The 18,452-nt window shown below is 45.8% G+C and overlaps 1 protein-coding gene across 2 annotated transcripts in view; it reads left to right on the forward strand.

Moving 5' to 3' along the window:
* Positions 1-18,452, forward strand: part of MAP3K15 (mitogen-activated protein kinase kinase kinase 15) — a 165,822-nt gene that overhangs the window by 60,305 nt on the left and 87,065 nt on the right. For both annotated transcript variants that reach the window (XM_045015214.1, XM_045015129.1), the window contains exon 3: positions 1,367-1,390. In XM_045015214.1, coding sequence (XP_044871149.1) covers positions 1,367-1,390 — 24 coding nt within the window. The remainder of the gene's footprint in view (positions 1-1,366; positions 1,391-18,452) is intronic.

An 18,452-nucleotide genomic window follows, 5' to 3' on the forward strand; every position in this document is an offset into this window, starting at 1 on the left:
CGTTACTCACAGGTGTGAAAATCCATATCCCGAGCAATGTAGTTCTACCAACTTTAATCCCTGATGTAGACAGAGCCAACATAGCTACCGCCTCTTGTGGAGATGGAGTTATTAAGCCAGCGTGAAAGCTCTCTCCCATTGGCTTAGAGTGTCTTCACCAGCAGCACTGCAGCAGTGCGGCTGCACTGATGCAAGTTTGTAGTGTAGACCTGCCCTCAGATAAGTTCATGGAGGGCAGGTCCATCAATGGCTGTTAGCCAAGATGATCAGGGATGCAACCCCATGCTCTGGGGGTCCTAAGTCTCTAACTGCCAGAAGCTGAGACTGGATAACAGGGGATGGTTCTCTTAATAATTGCCCTGTTCTCCTCATTCTCTCTGAAGCATTTGGCATTGGCCACTGTCAGAAGACAGGATCATGGCCTTAGATGGACCATTGGACTGACCCATTATGGCTTCTTATGGTGACCAGAATTGTATACAATACTCCAGATCATGTCTTATCAATGCCTTGTATGATGCCTTTTACTTCCATGCCCTGGTCTTCTCCTGTCTTGATTATTATAACCTCCTCTTCACCTGCTCTGCTTTTCACTTTTTCCCACTCCACTGCTGTGCAAAAAGCCATTGCTAAATTCTGCTTATTGTCATAACATTCTAACCGTGTTGAGCACCGAACATGAGGTTCTTCATTATTTTTGTCTCTTTTCAAATCAAATTCTGTCTCATTGTCCTCTTCTCCTCCTAACTCAGACTCAGAACCTTTCCCAGTCCTTCTTTCATCTTTTTTTCTACACTCTCAAGCCATCTTGTATTCTCCTTCCACTTGTCCATTGAGCATGCTTTTCCTTTCCTTACGGTCTCTCCTTGAAAACAACTTCCTTTAGAGAGCCTTCCTTGGTTCTCCTCATGGCAGCCTCCCTCATCTGAAATGATATGCTATTTCTTTTGTATCTTAGGCCTGGTCTACACTGGGGGCGGGTCGATCTAAGTTACGCAACTTAGTCAACGTACTTAGATTGACTTACTGTGGTATCTTCTTAGTCGACAGCTGCCACTCCCCCATCGACTCTGCCTGCGTCTCTCGCGGCGATGGAGTACAGGAGTTGATGGGAGAGTGCTCGGGGGTCGATTTATTGCATCTAGACTAGAAGCGATAAATCGATACCTGCTGGATCGATCGCTGCCCGCCGATCCAGCGGGTAGTGTCGACATACCCTTAGTTTGTACCTTTACTGAGGCAGGAAATATGACTTACTCAGTCTGTAAAGCAATATGCACACTGATAGGGCTATGCAAATTATTTTTATTGAAAATAATAATCCAGACAAATGTTCCTAAACTTTTCCTTGATCTTTGTTTTCCAGGACATGGTATCTCAGAAAAACACAGTAAGTATTAAATCCTGATTTTTTTTAACATAATGTGAAGATGCCACAAATGATTTAATTTGAAGTGACTAACATGAAAAATACTCCTCAGTATTGCATAAGTGGGTTTGCCAAGTCATGCAGTAGTTGCTATAATGTAATCAAGAAGGCTACTTTGTTTAGATGCAGGGTAAATTACTGTAAATCATGCTGACTTCCTCTCCAAAGCATGTTGTTGGTGACATTTTCAGAAATTAGTTTGTCTTTGTGACTGTTGGGAAGATGTACAAAATAGATTTTATTTGACTACATGACCCTGGAGGTCTGGTGAAAAATCTTGAGAGAGATTTTAACTATTATTATATATTGTAGATGGACAACCAAGACAGCACATTTAAGAAGTTTTTTGGGGGAAGGTGTGGGGGGTGCACGCTAGGGTGCATTTTAAATTCCAGGAAACACAGAGAGAGATTCATGGTTCTGACAAAAGACTTGTGGGTGCAAAAGCTTGGTTCTCAAAACAAAGTTTTAGTATTACATTTTCTTAATATCAACTAAAACTAAACAGACCAGGAAACCAGTCCAGTATAAAACATATTTTTGGATGTTTTATTTCTATTGCATTATATATATATATATAATATGTAGACTCATATTAAAGGATGATTTAGCTCCTTCAGCAGTTACATAGCTTATTATATTTCAGATCATTAAAAGTGGCCATTCCCAATTTAATACTGTACTTTCTAAAGTTGAGAACTGACTTAATTTGTACAAAGCTGAATCCTTGCTTTATCACTTTTTGTTTCCATTTGCGCATACACCTAAAACTTGTATTCTATTTTGCATCTACAGAGCAAGAATAAAGACATGAACTTGTTATTTTGTTGTTTGAAAACAAGCAGTTTTAAAACTTTAATTGGAGTTACAGGTTAAATTTGGTAACTTTAACACACTGTGTAGATAAAAAGGCTGCTGTGTAGACTAATATATGGCTAGATTAGACTAAGTAAACATGAGTAAGGGATGTAAGGCCCTCAACCCATTTGCTTGGCCTGCCTGGTAAGGCCCATTTTAGCTCCAGATGTGGTATGGAGTATGCCCACCACTATCTCTGAATATGCTCCCTGCAAACAAGAGTAAGGGGTATGGGTGGTGGAACCTTGCTTCTGAACCCGACCTACCCTCTAGCTGGTCTAAGTAGCTGGCTAGGCGCTAGGAGGAGAAATAAACTGACTTTTTCCAGAGCTACACTCACTGCATCCCTACCAAAAGCAAGAGAGGAGCAGAGGAAATGTGATTGAGTCACAGTTTCTTCTAGGGGATGAAGCAGTTATGTGCTGCCCCTTCATTTAGGACTGATCACAAAAGCATCATCCAGCCTGTAGTAACTCCTGACACCTTTTACTAAAGTGTTTACTGGCATTTTTTTTTGGTAAAATGCCATCAGAGAGAGATACTAGTTTTAAGTTCCAAGCATGTATTCTTGACTACTTTTGGCGGGGGGGGGGTAGGGAATATGGCTTGGTTGAAATTTGATAGTAGATTATATTTAAATTTATATTCTTAATTTGTTATCTCTGATCAGTTTTATCTGAGATTACTGTGGCAATGTTGTTAAATAACAAACTAATTGCACTAGTAGATCAAAGTTTTATAACTAAGCTGAAATTACGGTCTCTGTGCATAAACAAGAGTCTGTTTTTTTCCCCTTCCAGAAGTAACTGCATGCTGTAGACAAGACTGTGTTTTGTCACTGTTACAATATTCTACCAATGCTTCATTTGAAGCTTTTGGATAAGGAGGGTCACTTTACTTCTTGGATAATTACAGTGTCAGTGTAAATGTAAATGTAAATCAGATGAAGTGAACTGCTAATTAACCCTTTAGGTTTAAATGGCAAATATTTACATTAGAATTAATGCTGATGCTGTGGTGTTTGTTTTTTGTTTTTGTTTTCTGGTTTAATTGTTCTCCATTGGGGAAATCCCAACACAAATTGGCTGTGCTTTCTGTCCGGCAGTAGAGATCAGTAGGGGAAAGACTATTTCCCATCCCTGCCCTGAGCCATGGAGAATCCGCAGAGCTGCTACTGCAGTCTTAAGGCAGTAGTGATGCCTGCGATCCCTTATGCTTTGTTGGGGGAAGAGAGCAACTGAAACTGTCCCTAGCTACATCATCCCTTTTTCCTGGCAGTGCAAAAGCAGTCCCCTGTGTGGTGTACACTAGGTGCAGAGCCACTGTGCAGAATCCTTGCCCTTAAGGACTTAATATTTTAGTGTTGCCCTTTATTCTGGAAATCTCAAATCCCAGAAAAAGGGCAAAGAAAATCACAGTGTAGAACAGTAGTTGAAACACATAAAGATGTAAACTAGATGTCAAATGTTTCCTTTGCAGTGATTGTTTCTTCATTCTAAATAAATAAGTAAACCTAGAAAAATGATTAATGTTTTCCCTTTAAGGAAAATGTAAATCATTATACTAATTCTGCTTCAGGGAAAGAGGGAGTAGAGAGAAAGTTGAACGTAAACGGAGAATGCTACATTGCAAACAGTCCAGCAGTTCATTTGGGACTTGGTCTGGGTCCATAGCTGAAACGTGAAAACCACAGAGCAGCTCTGTAAGGCTGAGTGATAAGATTGCAACATAGATTTAATAACTGATTTGAAAAGTGTAAGGGTGGGAAAACTGGGGGATGTAGCTTCCAACATCAGTAATGAAATATTTTGAGATTTGGATAAGAGTCTGTTCTATTTGACTTTGCCCAAAGCAAGCAATTAAAATTCTGTGTTGCTAATTTACTGCCCCACTGAGATGTTTAAGGCATGCAATCTACAATTCGGAGCTCAGTTCCCAAGACAGAATTGCCCTAGCGTGTACCTAAAGGTCAAAATTCTCTGTCCCTTCCATTAGGTGGTTCTTTTTGTGTGGAACTGATTGTAGCCTTAAAGGCAGTCAGCTGCTTATTTCACTCAGAGATGGTGTAGCTCTGCTGTTTCTGTCAGTCGTTATTTATAAAATAAATCACAAATATCCAGCCTTGTGGAACAGTCTCATCTTCATCTCTCTGTTACCATGAAGCAATGAAGGTTTGGGAGCTGGCTTGAGGATATATTCTTGGACTTGTAGAGAGTGTGTATGGGGATAATGTATTTTATCCTTAGAGGGAAAGGATAAACTTGTGTGTTTTATTAGGCTTCCGAACTTCTCTTCTCCAAATCACAACTGGTGGATTGTAGGAGTGCAACTTCAGAAAAACATGAAAACCAGAGCTGGTCAAAACCTTGACTTTTCACAAAAAAAATTTTGTAACAAATTTGTCATTTTTTTGGGATGAAGAATCAAAAGTCAGAAAATTTCTACTCGATTTAATGAAAACTAAGGCACAGGATCTAGAAAACACAAGACATAGAAAGAAGTGGGATTAAGCCATTTTTAAAGATTTCTAGAATCAAAGGGCAGATGGACGGTGCTTTCCAGAATAGTTCTGGCCCTGACTGCCCATCCTTCATGATATATATAAATAAAATGTCAGGGTGGTTAAGCAATGGTACAAATTGCCTAGGGAGGTTGTGGAATCTCCATCACTATTGGTTTTAAAGACAGGTTAGACAAACACCTGTCATGAATGGTCTAGTTATTATTTAGTCCTTCCTTGAGTGTCGGGGACTGCACTACATGACCTGTTGAGGTCCCTTCCAGTTGTACATGTCTATGATTCTATGATAGTGGGACGCATTTGTTTTATTTGAATGTGAGTAGTGAGGGGTGGTGAGTTAGGTACAGCTCACCCTGGAAAGCAATCACAAAATCATAGATGTGCCCGACTGGAAGGGATCTTGAGAGGTCATCAAATCAAGCTCCCTGTGCTGAGGCAGGACTAAATAAGCCTATACCATCCCTGACAGGTGTTTGTCCAACCTGTTATTAAAAATCTCCAGTGACGGGGATTCCACAATCTCCTTTGGAAGCCTATGCCAGAGATTAACTCACCTTATAATTAGAAAGTTTTTCTTAATATCTAATCTAAATCTCTCTTCCTGCAGATTAAATCCATTATTTCTTGTTCTACCTTTAGTGGACATGGAGAACAATTGATCATTGTCCTCTTTATAACAGCCTTTAACATATTTGTGATTGGGTCCCTTCTCAGTCTTCTCGTCTCAAAACTAAACATGCCCAGTTTTTTTTATCCTTTCCTCATAGGTCAGGTTTTCTAAACCTTCTATAATGTTTGTTACTTTCTTCTGGACTCTTTTTCCAATTTGTCCACATCTTTCCTGAAGTGTGGTGCCCAGAATTGAACACAATTCTCCAATTCAGGCCTCACCATGTAGACAGGGACAATCACCTCCAGTCAGGGGTGAAAGTAACTTAAGGGACTTACTGGTACGCAGGGTGACCGGGGTCCTGAGCAAGGTTGTGGGGCGGCTCTAGGCCCCTGGAAGGGGCAGGGCTTTGGGCAGAAGGGGCAGGGCTGAGGCCAGGCTCTGGCGGCAATTTAAAGGGCCTGGGGTTCTGGTTGCTGGAGCAGTAGCGGCGGCTGGGAGCCCTGGGCCCTTTAAATCATTGCTGGAGCCCTGTGGCAGCGGCAGCAGCCGGGAGCTCCGGGGCTCTGGCGGCGATTTAAAGGACCAGGGGCTCTGGCCATGGCAAGGAACCCCAGACGCTTTTAAATTGCCAGGCCCTGGGGAACCTGCCCCTTTGCCGCCCCCTTTCCCCCATCAGTGGCCCTGCCAGTATGGTTGGTTTTGTACCAGCTCTTACCGGTGAATACATCCCAGAATGATATTAGCCTTTTTTGCAACTGCATCACATTAACTCACATTCAATTTGTTATCCAATATAAACCACAGCATCTTTTCAATAGTACTACTGCTTAGCCAGTTATTTCCCATTTTATAGTTGTGTATTTGATTTTTTTTCCTTCCTAAGCTGTAGTACTTTGCACTTATCTTTATTAAATTTCATTTTGTTGATATCAGACCAATTCTCTAATTTGTGAAAGTCATTTTGAATTCTAATCCTGTCCTCTAAAGTGCTTGCAACCCCTTCCAACTTGGTGTTATCCACACATTTTTATAAGCATACTCTCTATTCCATTATCTAAGTCATTAATGAAAATATTGAACAGTACCAGACCCAGGACTGACTCCTGCAGGACCCTACTAGATACACGTTTCCTGTTTGACACTGAACCATTGATAACTACTCTGTGAGTGTGATCTTTCTAACAGATGTGCTCCCACTTTATAGTAATTTCATCTAGACTGCATTTTGCTAGTTCTCTTATGAGAATGTCATTTGGGACTGTGTCAGAAGCCTTACTAAAATCAAGATATAGCATGTCTACAGCTTCCCTCCATCCAGTAGGCTAGTTACTCTGTTGAAGATAGAAATTAAGTCAGTTTGGCTTGACAAATCCATACTGGCTATTCCTTATAGTCGTATTATCCTCTAGAAGCTTACAAATCGCTAATAACAAGGACAAAAATAGAACATGGAGATAATAGAAGGGAAATAGTTAAACTGATTTTCCCTTAAATTGGTGGTTTTCTAATGATTTAGAATTAACAATCTGATTGTAATACTCTGTATATATTAAATATGAAAAATGTTAATGCAAGTTAAGGATATATATTTAACCGTAAAGAGTTCTAGAAATGCAAAAGGTAAAGTTTTAATAGGCACACACTAATTTACCTCCAACAATATATGTTGTTGTATGTAGTTAATTACAGTGTTCATGTAATAATCTAACTAGTGATTGTATATAAGACTTCCCTGAAAGCATGTCAGCGATAAAACAAGAACATATGCTGGCAAACTTGTCTCTGTAGTATTGTAGTTATACTATAATTTCTGCAGACTTCTTTGTGTTTAAAGATTATATATAAACTTGCTGTATGTGTGTTTTCATCTTCTGTTGTATCTTTCTAATAATTTCTCTCTTCATGTGTCCTGTGTCTGTCTCTTTTTTTTTATTATTTGTATACTTCCATATTCTTTATTTTCCATGCTGTTCCATTTCAATTTGGAGCTGGCTGCAGTTGCCAACCACAAAGCTTTTCTTCAGGTCCAAGTGCCTCCTGAGTACCACAGTGGTTATGTGATAAGCAAAGTATGTATTACTTTCTATTCTGCTTTCTGGCTGAATAAAAGTAATTTTAGAATTATTTTATTACTGTGCCTTTCCAATTGTATTTACTTAAGGATATTTTAAAAATAATACTGGGCTGGCTCTTATTTTTCAGGTAACTGTTATCTTGGAATAGACGTTATTTTGAAATTATATCCTGTAGCCTAGGGATACATTGTGTTTTTTTTAAAGAGAAAGCCAAACCCTGCATTTTCAAAAAATATATTTACATTCAGACTTTTAAGATGAAGTACTGCATATAAAGTACTCTAATTTTGCTGGGAAATCAGTCATACGCAACAATTTTCTGTGGTGTCCAGTCCATCATATTTTTCTGTAGTGTTGAAAATTATCTTGATCCTTAAGACAACTGATTAATTTAACTCCCCGAGCGTGTTCAGATAGGCAATGTGTTTAGAAGCATCCAAATTCGTCTAATGAATTTGGTTTGTTCTTTGTTGTCCAATTGCATGGGTTAAACCATATTGAGAGAGTCTTTTACATGTTATCTTAAATACTCTTAAGACTTGTCTACACGGGGAACTGCATAGCTCTAGCAGCATAATTCTACCACCATAACTATGCCAGTATAACACCCCATGTGGATACTCTGATTTCAAAATATAAGTAATTTAAGGTATGGGGTGGTAGTATAATTATACTTTTGTGGAGGTATATGTACAAGTTTGCTACTCACTGGTGTTATCCTCACCTAGCTCCAAGGACCCATTGTGCCTAGCACAGTACAAACATGTAGTAAAAGAGGTTTGCTTTCCCTAAGAGCTTACAATCCTAGTTTAAGACAAGTCATGACAGATTGGTGAAACATAAAAATGAGAGGAGGGAGAATGGGATAACAGTAATATAAGCATTTTTTTTTCATAGCCTAGCTGTGTGCACAATTTGTAGATGTAGAATTTTTTTTTTTAAATAATGGTGATATATAAGCAGATCAGTAGCCGTAGTCTTAAATTGCAGCCTGTCTAACCACTATCAGCCAATAATATGCTATAGGCATCACAGTAAAAGTAGGGCAATCAGAGGCCCTATGCACACCAGGACCTCAACCTCAGGAGCAACAAGGGTTCCCTCCCTCCCTGGAGAAACAGAGTTGAGAAAAGAGGCCCCTCCAATACTTACCATAACAGCCAGTGTGTATCTGAGTGGGTGGATGGATCAGGACTGCTGCATTCCTCTTTTGTGTGTTTTTTGTGTGTCTTTTGTGTGTTTTTACTATACTATGCAGATTTCACAGGGGAAAACAGTGTTTCTTAAATGGGGGGTCCTGACCCAAAAAGGAGCTGCAGGGGGGTCGTGGCGTTGCCACCCTTACTTCTGCGCTGCCTTCAGAGCTGGGTGGCTGGAGAGCGGTGGCTGTTGGCTGGGCACCCAGCTCTGAAGGCAGTGCCCTGCCAGCAGCAGTGCAGAAGTAAGGGTGGCAGTACCATACCATACCATACCATCCGGACTTCTATGCTGCTGGTGGTGGTGGCTCTGCCTTCAGAGCTGGGCTCCCGGCCAGCAGGTGCTGCTCTCTGGCTGCTCAGCTCTAATGGCAGCGCTGCTACCAACAGCAGTGCAGAAGTAAGGGTAGCAGTACCGCAGCTCCCCTGCAATAACCATGCAACCCCCTCCCCCCTCCACAACTCCTTTTTGGGTCAGGACCCCTACAATTACAACACCATGGAATTTCAGATTTAAATAGCTGAAATCATGAAATGTACTATTTTAAAATCCTATGATTGTGAAATTGACCAAAATGGACCATGAATTTGGAAATAGGGCCCTACGCATAAGGGATGATATGGAAGAAGGGGTGAAGCTTCTTGTGGGAGAAATAGACAAGCAGATGGCTGAGACTTTTATCATTGGCCAAGTAAAGGGGAAGGCTGATAAGATAATAGAGAGGGTTAGGTAGGATGGAACTGAACTGTGAAAGACCTTGAAGACAATCTTGTATTTGTTGCAGTGGATAAGGAGGGGAGGGACCCAAAAAGGCCAGGAAGATTGTCTTAGGAATAGCATTTTGAACAGACTTCAAACTCTGCAAGTTTTTGATCAGAAAAGAAACCCAGAACTGAATCTTGCCTTGAATTTGAAATGACTTTTCACTCTCTTCCATATCAGGCTATATGCTTAATGTTAGAGGTGTTTTAGAGGAAGTCTTTTTACAATAATAGATATCATCTTCCCCCTCGACTCCAAAAACTGTAAATAAAATGGTTCTCTGTTACCATCTCTTTTGATCACTGATTCCTGCAAGGTGCTGTTCTGGTGCGCGTGGCCTAAATTGATGAATGGGTACGAGGCAGCTAGTTCATGCTGTACTTGGAAAAAATTGAAAGTGTTGCTTTTTGGGTGGGGGAAGGCTTTTGTAAGATCTTGTTTATTTGGAAATTGCCATGTTTGTTGATGACTGTGGATTGATAGGCCCTTCATGTGAGGACTCTTCATTTTTTACTGAGAGCTGAACGTGGAAACCCATGTTTCATTGATGGTCAGATATCCACCTGCCTCCCTCCAAAATCTTTTGAAGTTGTGACCTTTTCTTCTGGAGCTAGACCTTGCCACTGTAATCTGTGTCTTTGTCATCTATAAAGACAATTTTTTAAATTTCAGTAATTTTTTGTTATGGTATTAGTATTAACAACGGGCTCTATTGAGGGCTACCTTTGAAAACCACTTGTAATTTGTAACTCTTGCAGAATGCAGTAGCACAGATTCATTAAGTCCTGTAATATGCACTGGCCGTCTGTTAACCAGTGAATGTGCTTCAAATACTTTTGTTTGATTTTGAAAACCTTAAATGATAGAGGACTAGTTCAGTGGGGAGGGAAGGGGACATGTTTTCATCTTGATTCCTTTATGTCAGTGGTCCCCAACCTTTTTCGTCTGGCAGGCACCAGACAAAGGACCGTGGCAGCGGTCGAGCATCTGCCGAAATGCTGCCGAAATTCGGCGGCATTTCGGCTGCGATGCCTCTGGATGACGTCGCTTGTCGGTGTCAAGCGGCGTCATCCAGAGGCGTCGCCGCCGAAATGCTGCCGAAATTCGGCGGCATTTTGGTGGATGCTCGAAAGCCGGCCAGGACGCGGGCGCATTTAGATGCCCCTGCGGGCACCACATTGGGGACCCCTGCTTTATGTCAATAGAGATTCGTTGGTTTGGAATTACTGACTGTCCCAAGGCACGTATTTGAGAAGATGGGAGGGAGGGTCAATGTTGTTGAGGTCTTGTAGCTTTGGAAGGGCCTTAATCCTTAACCTATTGGTCATTTTTTCACTGGAAAAAAAGAAGTTAAAAGCCTAGTGAAGGCAAGGCTGGCAACTGTGACTTTAACACTAGTGAGCCTCTACTGTTAAACCCCAGGTTCCCTGTAGACTTTGACTTGACCTGTTAACTCATGTGATCATAGGTGCTGGAACTCCTGGCTTGAAGTGGTTTCCATCATGTACAGGGTTTACAGTTTGGTTCAATGCCTCTCAGCACCACCACTATACACATTGTCCCAATGCCCCTGCAGGAGATGGCTGCCTAGTCCCCATTAAGATTTTAATTCCAGTTAGCTAACTTGAGTGAGTTAGTTAATAACACACCTTTTTGTTTTTCAGTGAAGATACACCCACATTATGCCAAAACATAGCAATGGCATCCTTCCAGGAAAAGATTGTAAAACTTATTATTGTTTAGAGGTGGATTTTAGGGTTCATTTCACTGATGATTCTGATATCGCCTTCTTGAGCTGAGTTGTCTTTGTTTAGATTGTTTTTAGTTATATTCTGGTAGGCCACCTACATACCTCAATTGAAATAATTTTTTAAAATTTCCATCATGTTTTAAAGTGCTATGAAAAATAGATGTATAAATACTAAGAATTATTTCTTAAATCAGTGTATAAGTGCCAAAAAATTATTTCCTTATAGTTCACTTACAGTGTAACTGAATAATAATTCTGTACTTATTCCTTAACAACTTCATTTTAAGTTCTTAAAATGTATTGTTTCTAACTGCAAGTGCTTATTTTGCTTGTATTTTAGATTGGAAATATTTCAAACTAATTCAGATAGCTAATAACTTTAGACTATCCAAATGTTGCTATACAGTCTTGTGCAGGTATTAATTTTATTTATCTTGCACAAGTAGAGCTATAAGTTTAGCAGGCAGATACTGGTCCTGTTTGAATCACTGAGTAACAGCACTTGCATTTGCTGCACATGTGGCAAAAAAGTTAAATTGACAAGACTGTTTCCTTTAGACTTTTACACAGTACTCTCACTGATGCCAACAGGCGTTCCTGTTGATGGAACAATCATAGAATATGGCTCCAGGATCAGCTCTTACACTAGCGAGCACTTACTTATGAATGGCAGTGAAGTGTTCACCTGCACGAATAAAATCAATATATCATAGGGCTGGAAAAGTTTATTGGAATCATCTAGTTCATGGACCCTTGCTTTCTCTCCTTCTACTTTCTTACCGAGTGTTTTCTTGAATACCTCTCATGATAGTGCTTCCCCTACTAGCTCGGGTAGTTGAAATTCCTGATTGCTCTAATGGCTAAGAAATTTCTTTCCTAATGTCCAATTTGTATTTATTTTCTCATTTAATTTTAGGCCACTACAGCTTATTTTGCAATACATTTAAATACGAATTAAATCTCAAAAATATTTTGCACAATAAAGCTATTACATCATTCTGTTCCTTGCTCTTCCTAAAACATCTTGCCGCTCTTCACTTCCTCTCTACTAAACAACTTCTGCATTTCACTGACTAGTGAAATGATGATTATCTGCTGCATAGAGGGCAATTTCCTGCTCACGTAATTCTATTAAAATCCGAAGGACCATTCCTGTGATGAAAGTGAGGACATTAGGCCCATAGAGGAAAAATTCCCATTGACTTCAATGGGCATTTGATCAGTCCTATAGCTTATAAAGTGTCACGGGGTCATTTGCAGTAAAGGGGCTATGTAATGTAAAACATTCAACATCATTGCGCTTCTGGTAGCAATAATGAGAGTAATCAGCATTTAAAACTTTCCTGATTTGATGTCACTAACTTAGGTTCCAATCCTGCAACTGACTCCATGCAAGTGGACCCCTGCGCTCATGCATCTAGTTACAGGATCAGGTACTGTCTGTCAAGGTGGAATGTTTCTCTTAGGACGGTCATATAAGCATATGACCTGAGTTTGAGTCTGGATTTTTTAATATATATTCTATAGAAACAAAATAAAGTCAAACTATTGTTGTTTCTCAAATCACCACTTTGAATACGGTAGCATGTGTATGCCATGCGTATCACCTGTACTTAGTAACGCTTTTCAGTATTAACCGAGGTGTCCTGGTAAATCGCTGCCACCTGCTCACAGCAGGAGCAAGCCTCGTCTCTGCCCACCACCCTCCCCCTTGGCAACACAAGTGCTCCAATCCAGGCTCCATAAACCCCACTCTTTCCCAATGCAGGCTAGCAATTTACATGCACCACTTTACTCAGGGGCGGCTCTAGGAATTTGGCCGCCCCAAGCACGCCGGTCCCGCGGCTCCGGGGGACCTCTTGTAGGCACGCCTGCGGGAGGTCCACCGGAGCCATGGGACCAGCGGACCCTCTGCAGTCATGCCTGCGGGAGGTCCACCGGAGCCGCGGGACCAGCGGACCCTCCGCAGTCATGCCTGCGGGAGGTCCGCTGGTCCCACGGCTCCGGTGGACCTCCCGCAGGCATGACTGCGGAAGGTCTGCCGGAGCCGCCTGCCGCCCTCCCGGCAAAATGCTGCCCCAAGCGTGCGCTTAGCGCGCTGGGGTCTGGAGCTGGCCCTGACTTTACTACATTCAAGTGCACAGTTTCTTGTCTTGTGGACACCCTCAATTTACATGGATCTGCTGCCTCCGTGGAAGCAGTGTATCTCAATTTACCGGTTTCACCTCAGTTCAACACTCTCTTAGGACAAGGTGTCTATACGTGTTTATAGTAAAAACAAATTTAAGTTTATTTAACAGAGAGAGAAAGATGCAAAATAAAAGTAAAAGGGTTTGGAAAAAGACGGTTACTCACCGTTGTAACTGTTGTTCTTCGAGATGTGTTGCTCCTATCCATTCCAGTTAGGTGTGAGCGCGCCGCGTGCACTCTCGTCGGAAGATTTTTATCCTAGCAACACTCGGTGGGTTGGCTGGGCGTGAGTGAGACGTGGCAGAGTGTAAGACTGCTGAGCCAAAGGCTGCATCGTCTCTGGACTGTTGCACCAGTGCATAGTGGGAAGCAAAGGTGTGAATTGATGACCAGGTCGCCGCCCGACAGATGTCCTGAATGGGGACATGGGCCAGAAAGGCGGCAGAAGAGGCTTGTGCTCTTGTAGAGTGAGCGGAGAGATGACCAGCCGGAACCTGGCGAGCTCGTAGCATTTCTTGATACATGACGTCACCCAGCCCGAAATCCGCTGGGAAGAGACTGGCATGCCCTTCATGCGATCTGCTACCGCCATGAAGAGCTGGGGGGAATGCCGGAAAGGTTTCGTTCGCTCTATATAGAAAGCGAGGGCCCTACGCACGTCGAGGCTATGAAGCTGCTGTTCCCTACGAGATGCGTGTGGCTTCGGGAAGAAGACCGGGAGGAAGATGTCCTAGTTCACATGGAAAGCCGACACCACCTTAGGCAGGAAGGCGGGGTGTGGCCGAAGCTGCACTTCGTCCTTATGGAAGATAGTATACGGCGGGTCAGCCGTTAGGGCACGAAGCTCAGAGACTCGTCTCGCTGAAGTAATCGCGACGAGGAAGGCCGTTTTCCAGGACAAGTAGAGAAGGGAACACATGGCCAAGGGCTCAAAGGGGGCTCCCATAAGCTTGGCTAAGACCAAGTTCAAATCCCAGGTAGGAGTTGGGCGCCGTACCGGAGGGTATAAGCGTTCTAGCCCCTTAAGAAAACGAGAAACCATGTGATTGGAGAAAACGGAACGTCCCCCTATGCTGGGCCTAAAGGCGGAAATTGCCGCCAGGTGCACTTTCAAGGAGGCGATTGCGAGGCCTTGCTCCTTGAGGGACCAGAGATAGTCCAGGATCTTGGGAATAGGTATCAGGAGAGGGTTGAGACCTTTCTGATTGCACCAGAGCGCGAAACGCTTCCACTTGGCGAGGTAAGTCGACCGAGTGGAAGGCTTCCTGCTCTCTAGCAGCACCTGCTGCACTGCAGCGGAACAGTCCCGCTCAGCTCAGGTTAGCCATGCAGGAGCCAAGCCGTCAGGTGGAGGGACTGCAGGTCCGGGTGGCGAAGCCCACCGAAGTCCTGTGTTATGAGGTCCGGCCATAGCGGGAGGGGAATAGGATCCGCTACTGAGAGGTCGAACAGCAGGGTGTACCAGTGCTATCTCGGCCACGCCGGAGCAATGAGAATGAGGTGGGCCCTGTCCCTCCGGAGCTTGAGCAGCACCCGGTGTACGAGGGGGAACGGAGGGAAGGCATACAGCAGGCGATCCGTCCATGGGAGGAGGAATGCGTCCGAGAGGGAGCCCTGGGAGCTGCCCTGGTAAGAGCAGAACAGATGGCATTTCCTGTTCTCTCTGGAGGCAAAAAGGTCTATTCGGGGAAAACCCCACCTCTGGAAAATTGTGTGCACCACATCGGGACGAATGGACCACTCGTGGGAGAGGAAAGACCTGCTGAGACGGTCTGCCAGCGTGTTCTGCACTCCCAGGAGAAACGATGCCACTATGTGTATGGAGTGGGCTATGCAAAAGTCCCACAGTTGCATCGCTTCCGTGCAAAGCCGGGAGGAATGTGCTCCGCCCTGCTTGTTGATGTAGAACATCGCTGTTGTGTTGTCTGTGAAGACGGACACGCAGCGACCTTGGAGGTGGGAGCGAAAGGTCTGGCATGCCAAGCGAACCGCTCGCAGTTCCCTGACGTTGATGTGGAGGGTCAGCTCGCGGGGTGACCAAAGGCCCTGGGTGTGTAGGCTGCCGAGGTGCGCACCCCACCCCATGGCCGAGGCATCCATAGTTAGAGTGATGGAGGGGTGAGGGGGGCAGAACGGAACCCCGGCACACACCACCCCTGGGTCCAACCACCAGTTGAGCGAATCGAGGGCTGATTGCGGGATCGTGACCACCGTGTCTATAGAGTCCCTGTGCGGGCGGTAAACCGACGCCAACCAAGTTTGAAAGGTGCGAAGGCGGAGCTTCGCATATGGGGTCACGAAAGTGCACGCTGCCATGTGGCCTAGGAGGCTGAGGCAGGTGCGCACCGTTGTCGTCGGGAAGGACTGCAGGCTTTGGATGATGGAAGCCATGGCCTGGGGTCGAGGCAGAGGGAGGCAGGCCCTGGCTAGATTGGAGTCCAGGACCGTGCCGATGAATTCTATCCTCTGCGTTGGAGTCAAGGTAGACTTCTCGGCATTGATCATAAGGCCTAGGTGTTGAAACAGGCCTAGAATCTCGGCCATTTGCTGCGTTACGAGCTGCTGGGACGTTCCGCGGACCAGCCAGTCGTTGAGATACGGGTAAACATGTATCCGGCGAAGGGCCGCGGCGACCACCGCCATGCACTTGGTGAAGACCCTTGGTGCCGTGGAGAGGCCGAAGGGGAGCACCGTAAACTGGTAGTGCTGGTGGTTGACGACAAAGCGCAGGTAGCGACAATGAGGAGGGTAAATCGTAATATGGAAATACGCGTCCTTCATGTCGAGGGCGGCAAACCAGTCTCCCGGATCCAGGGAGGGAATAATGGTATCCAGGGTTACCATGCGGAACTTGAGCTTGACCAGAAATCTGTTGAGCTCTCGGAGGTCCAGGATTGGTCGCAGACCTCCTTTTGCCTTGGGGATTAGGAAATATCGGGAATAAAACCCCCTGCCCCTCATGCCTTCTGGCACCTCCTCTATGGCACCCAAACTCAACAGAGTCTTGACCTCTTGCAAGAGGAATTGCTCGTGAGAGGGGTCCCTGAAGAGGGACGGGTAGGGTTGGTGGGGGGGGGCGGCGAAACAAATTGGAGGCGGTAACCAGACTCCACCGTGCGGAGTACCCAGTTGTCTGATGTTATCTGGGACCAAGCCGGTAGGAATTGGGAGAGATGGTTGAAAAACAACGGGGAAGGATCCGGTAAAGAAACTGGTGGGCCGTCCTCGGGCGTCCCATCAAAAGTTCTGTTTGGGTCCTGAGGTAGGCTTCGAGGGCGGTTGGGCCTGGTTTCCTTGACTGCCCGACTGCCTGCGCCGGTTCACTCTGCCCCTGCGCCTATTATCGGGCCGCGGTCTGGGCTGGTTGAACGGGCGGTACGGCTGTGGCCGGAAGGATCTCCGCTGGGTAACTGGCATGTGCATGCCCAGGGAGCGAATCGTGATTCGACCATCCTTGAGGGTCTGCAACCGTGAGTCTGTCTTTTCAGAAAAGAGACCCTGGCCATCAAATGGCAAGTCCTGGATGATGTGTTGGACCTCTGGCGGCAGCGTGGAGGCCTGAAGCCACGAAATTCTCCTCATGGTCACTCCAGAGGCCAAAGTCCTGGCTCCCGAATCTGCAGAGTCCAGAGAGGCTTGGAGGGCCGGGACACCTTCTTACCCTCCTCAACAAGGGCCGTGAACTCAGGCCGGGAGTCGGATGGCACGAGCTCAGAGAACTTCGAGAGGGACACCAAGGTGTTATAGGTGTACCTGCTGAGGAGAGCCAGTTGGTTGGCGACTCTCAACTGGAGGCCACCGGCCGAATAGACCTTACGGCCCAAAAGGTTCATACGCCGCGCTTCTTTGGATTTGGGCGCTGGCGCTTGCTGGCCATGTCGCTCACGGTCGTTAACCGACTGGACCACCAATGAGCATGGAGCTGGGTGCGTGTAGAGATACTCGTATCCCTTGGACGGGACCGAGTATTTTCTTTCCACCCCCCGAGCAGTTGGAGGGATGGAAGCTGGTGACTGCCAAACAGTGTCCGCATTCCGCTGGATAGTGCGGATAAAGGGCAGGGCTACACGAAGAGGCGCATCCGCTCCGATTATGTTGACGACGGGGTCGTCGTCTTCTGCCAGCTCCTCAACTGGCAGGTTTATGTTTTGGGCCACCCGTCGTAACAAGTCCTGATGGGCCCGAAGGTTGATCGGAGGAGGGCCCGAGGAGGACGCCCCTGCCACCGCTTCATCCGGGGAGGAAGAGGATGACAGGCCCGGGACTAGAGTGTCCTGCGGGGGTTCAGTGAACTGCTGCAGGGCCTCATCGACGGGGGGATGCTCCGCATCTATGGATGTCAGCGGCCCCTCTACCACGGCCGTGGGAGGAGGTCTGCTGACCGTAGCCTCAGGTGCCCTGTGGTCGGATGTCCTGGAGCGCTGAGTGGAAAAGGGCACTCCTTGAGTCTCATGGTAGGCCCTTGGAGTCCAGAAGCCCCATTGAGGAGGACCCTGGTCTTGCCCTTGAGGCTCGGTGCGCTGATCAGCTGCACTGTCGGCCCGAGAGGAGACAGACGGCTGTCTCGAAGGCCACGGCGGTGCGGAGAGACTGTGCGACTGCGCCGTCGACGCCGCCGGTCTGTCCCTGGACGGTGCCGGGGAACGGTGCCAGTCTTCACGGTGCCGGGAATGAGACCGGGACCATCGACCGTGCCGGTGCCGGGAGGTCGACCGGGATCTCGAGTCCCGACGGTGGGAGCGGCTGCGGGAGGACCGGTACCGGGAACGGTACCGAGAGCCGGATCGGTGCCGATAGCGTCTGTCAGGAGACCGGGACCGGGATCGTCTCCACGAGTACGACCAGTACCGCGATGGAGAGCGGTACCGGGACTGCGAGCGGTGCCGAGATCTGGAGCGACGTGAACGTCTCCGGGATAGGGACCTGGAGTACCGTCTGTCCTGTCTGTCAGGGGAAGGAGGCCTCATTATAGCCGGCTTGCCCGCTGACTTAACAACCCGCACCGGTGGTGCCGGGGGTTGAGGGATGCGTTGGCTCCGTCAACGCTATCAGCTCTC

This window comes from Mauremys mutica, chromosome 1 (assembly GCF_020497125.1).
Source record: "Mauremys mutica isolate MM-2020 ecotype Southern chromosome 1, ASM2049712v1, whole genome shotgun sequence".
Lineage (NCBI taxonomy): Eukaryota > Metazoa > Chordata > Testudines > Geoemydidae > Mauremys > Mauremys mutica.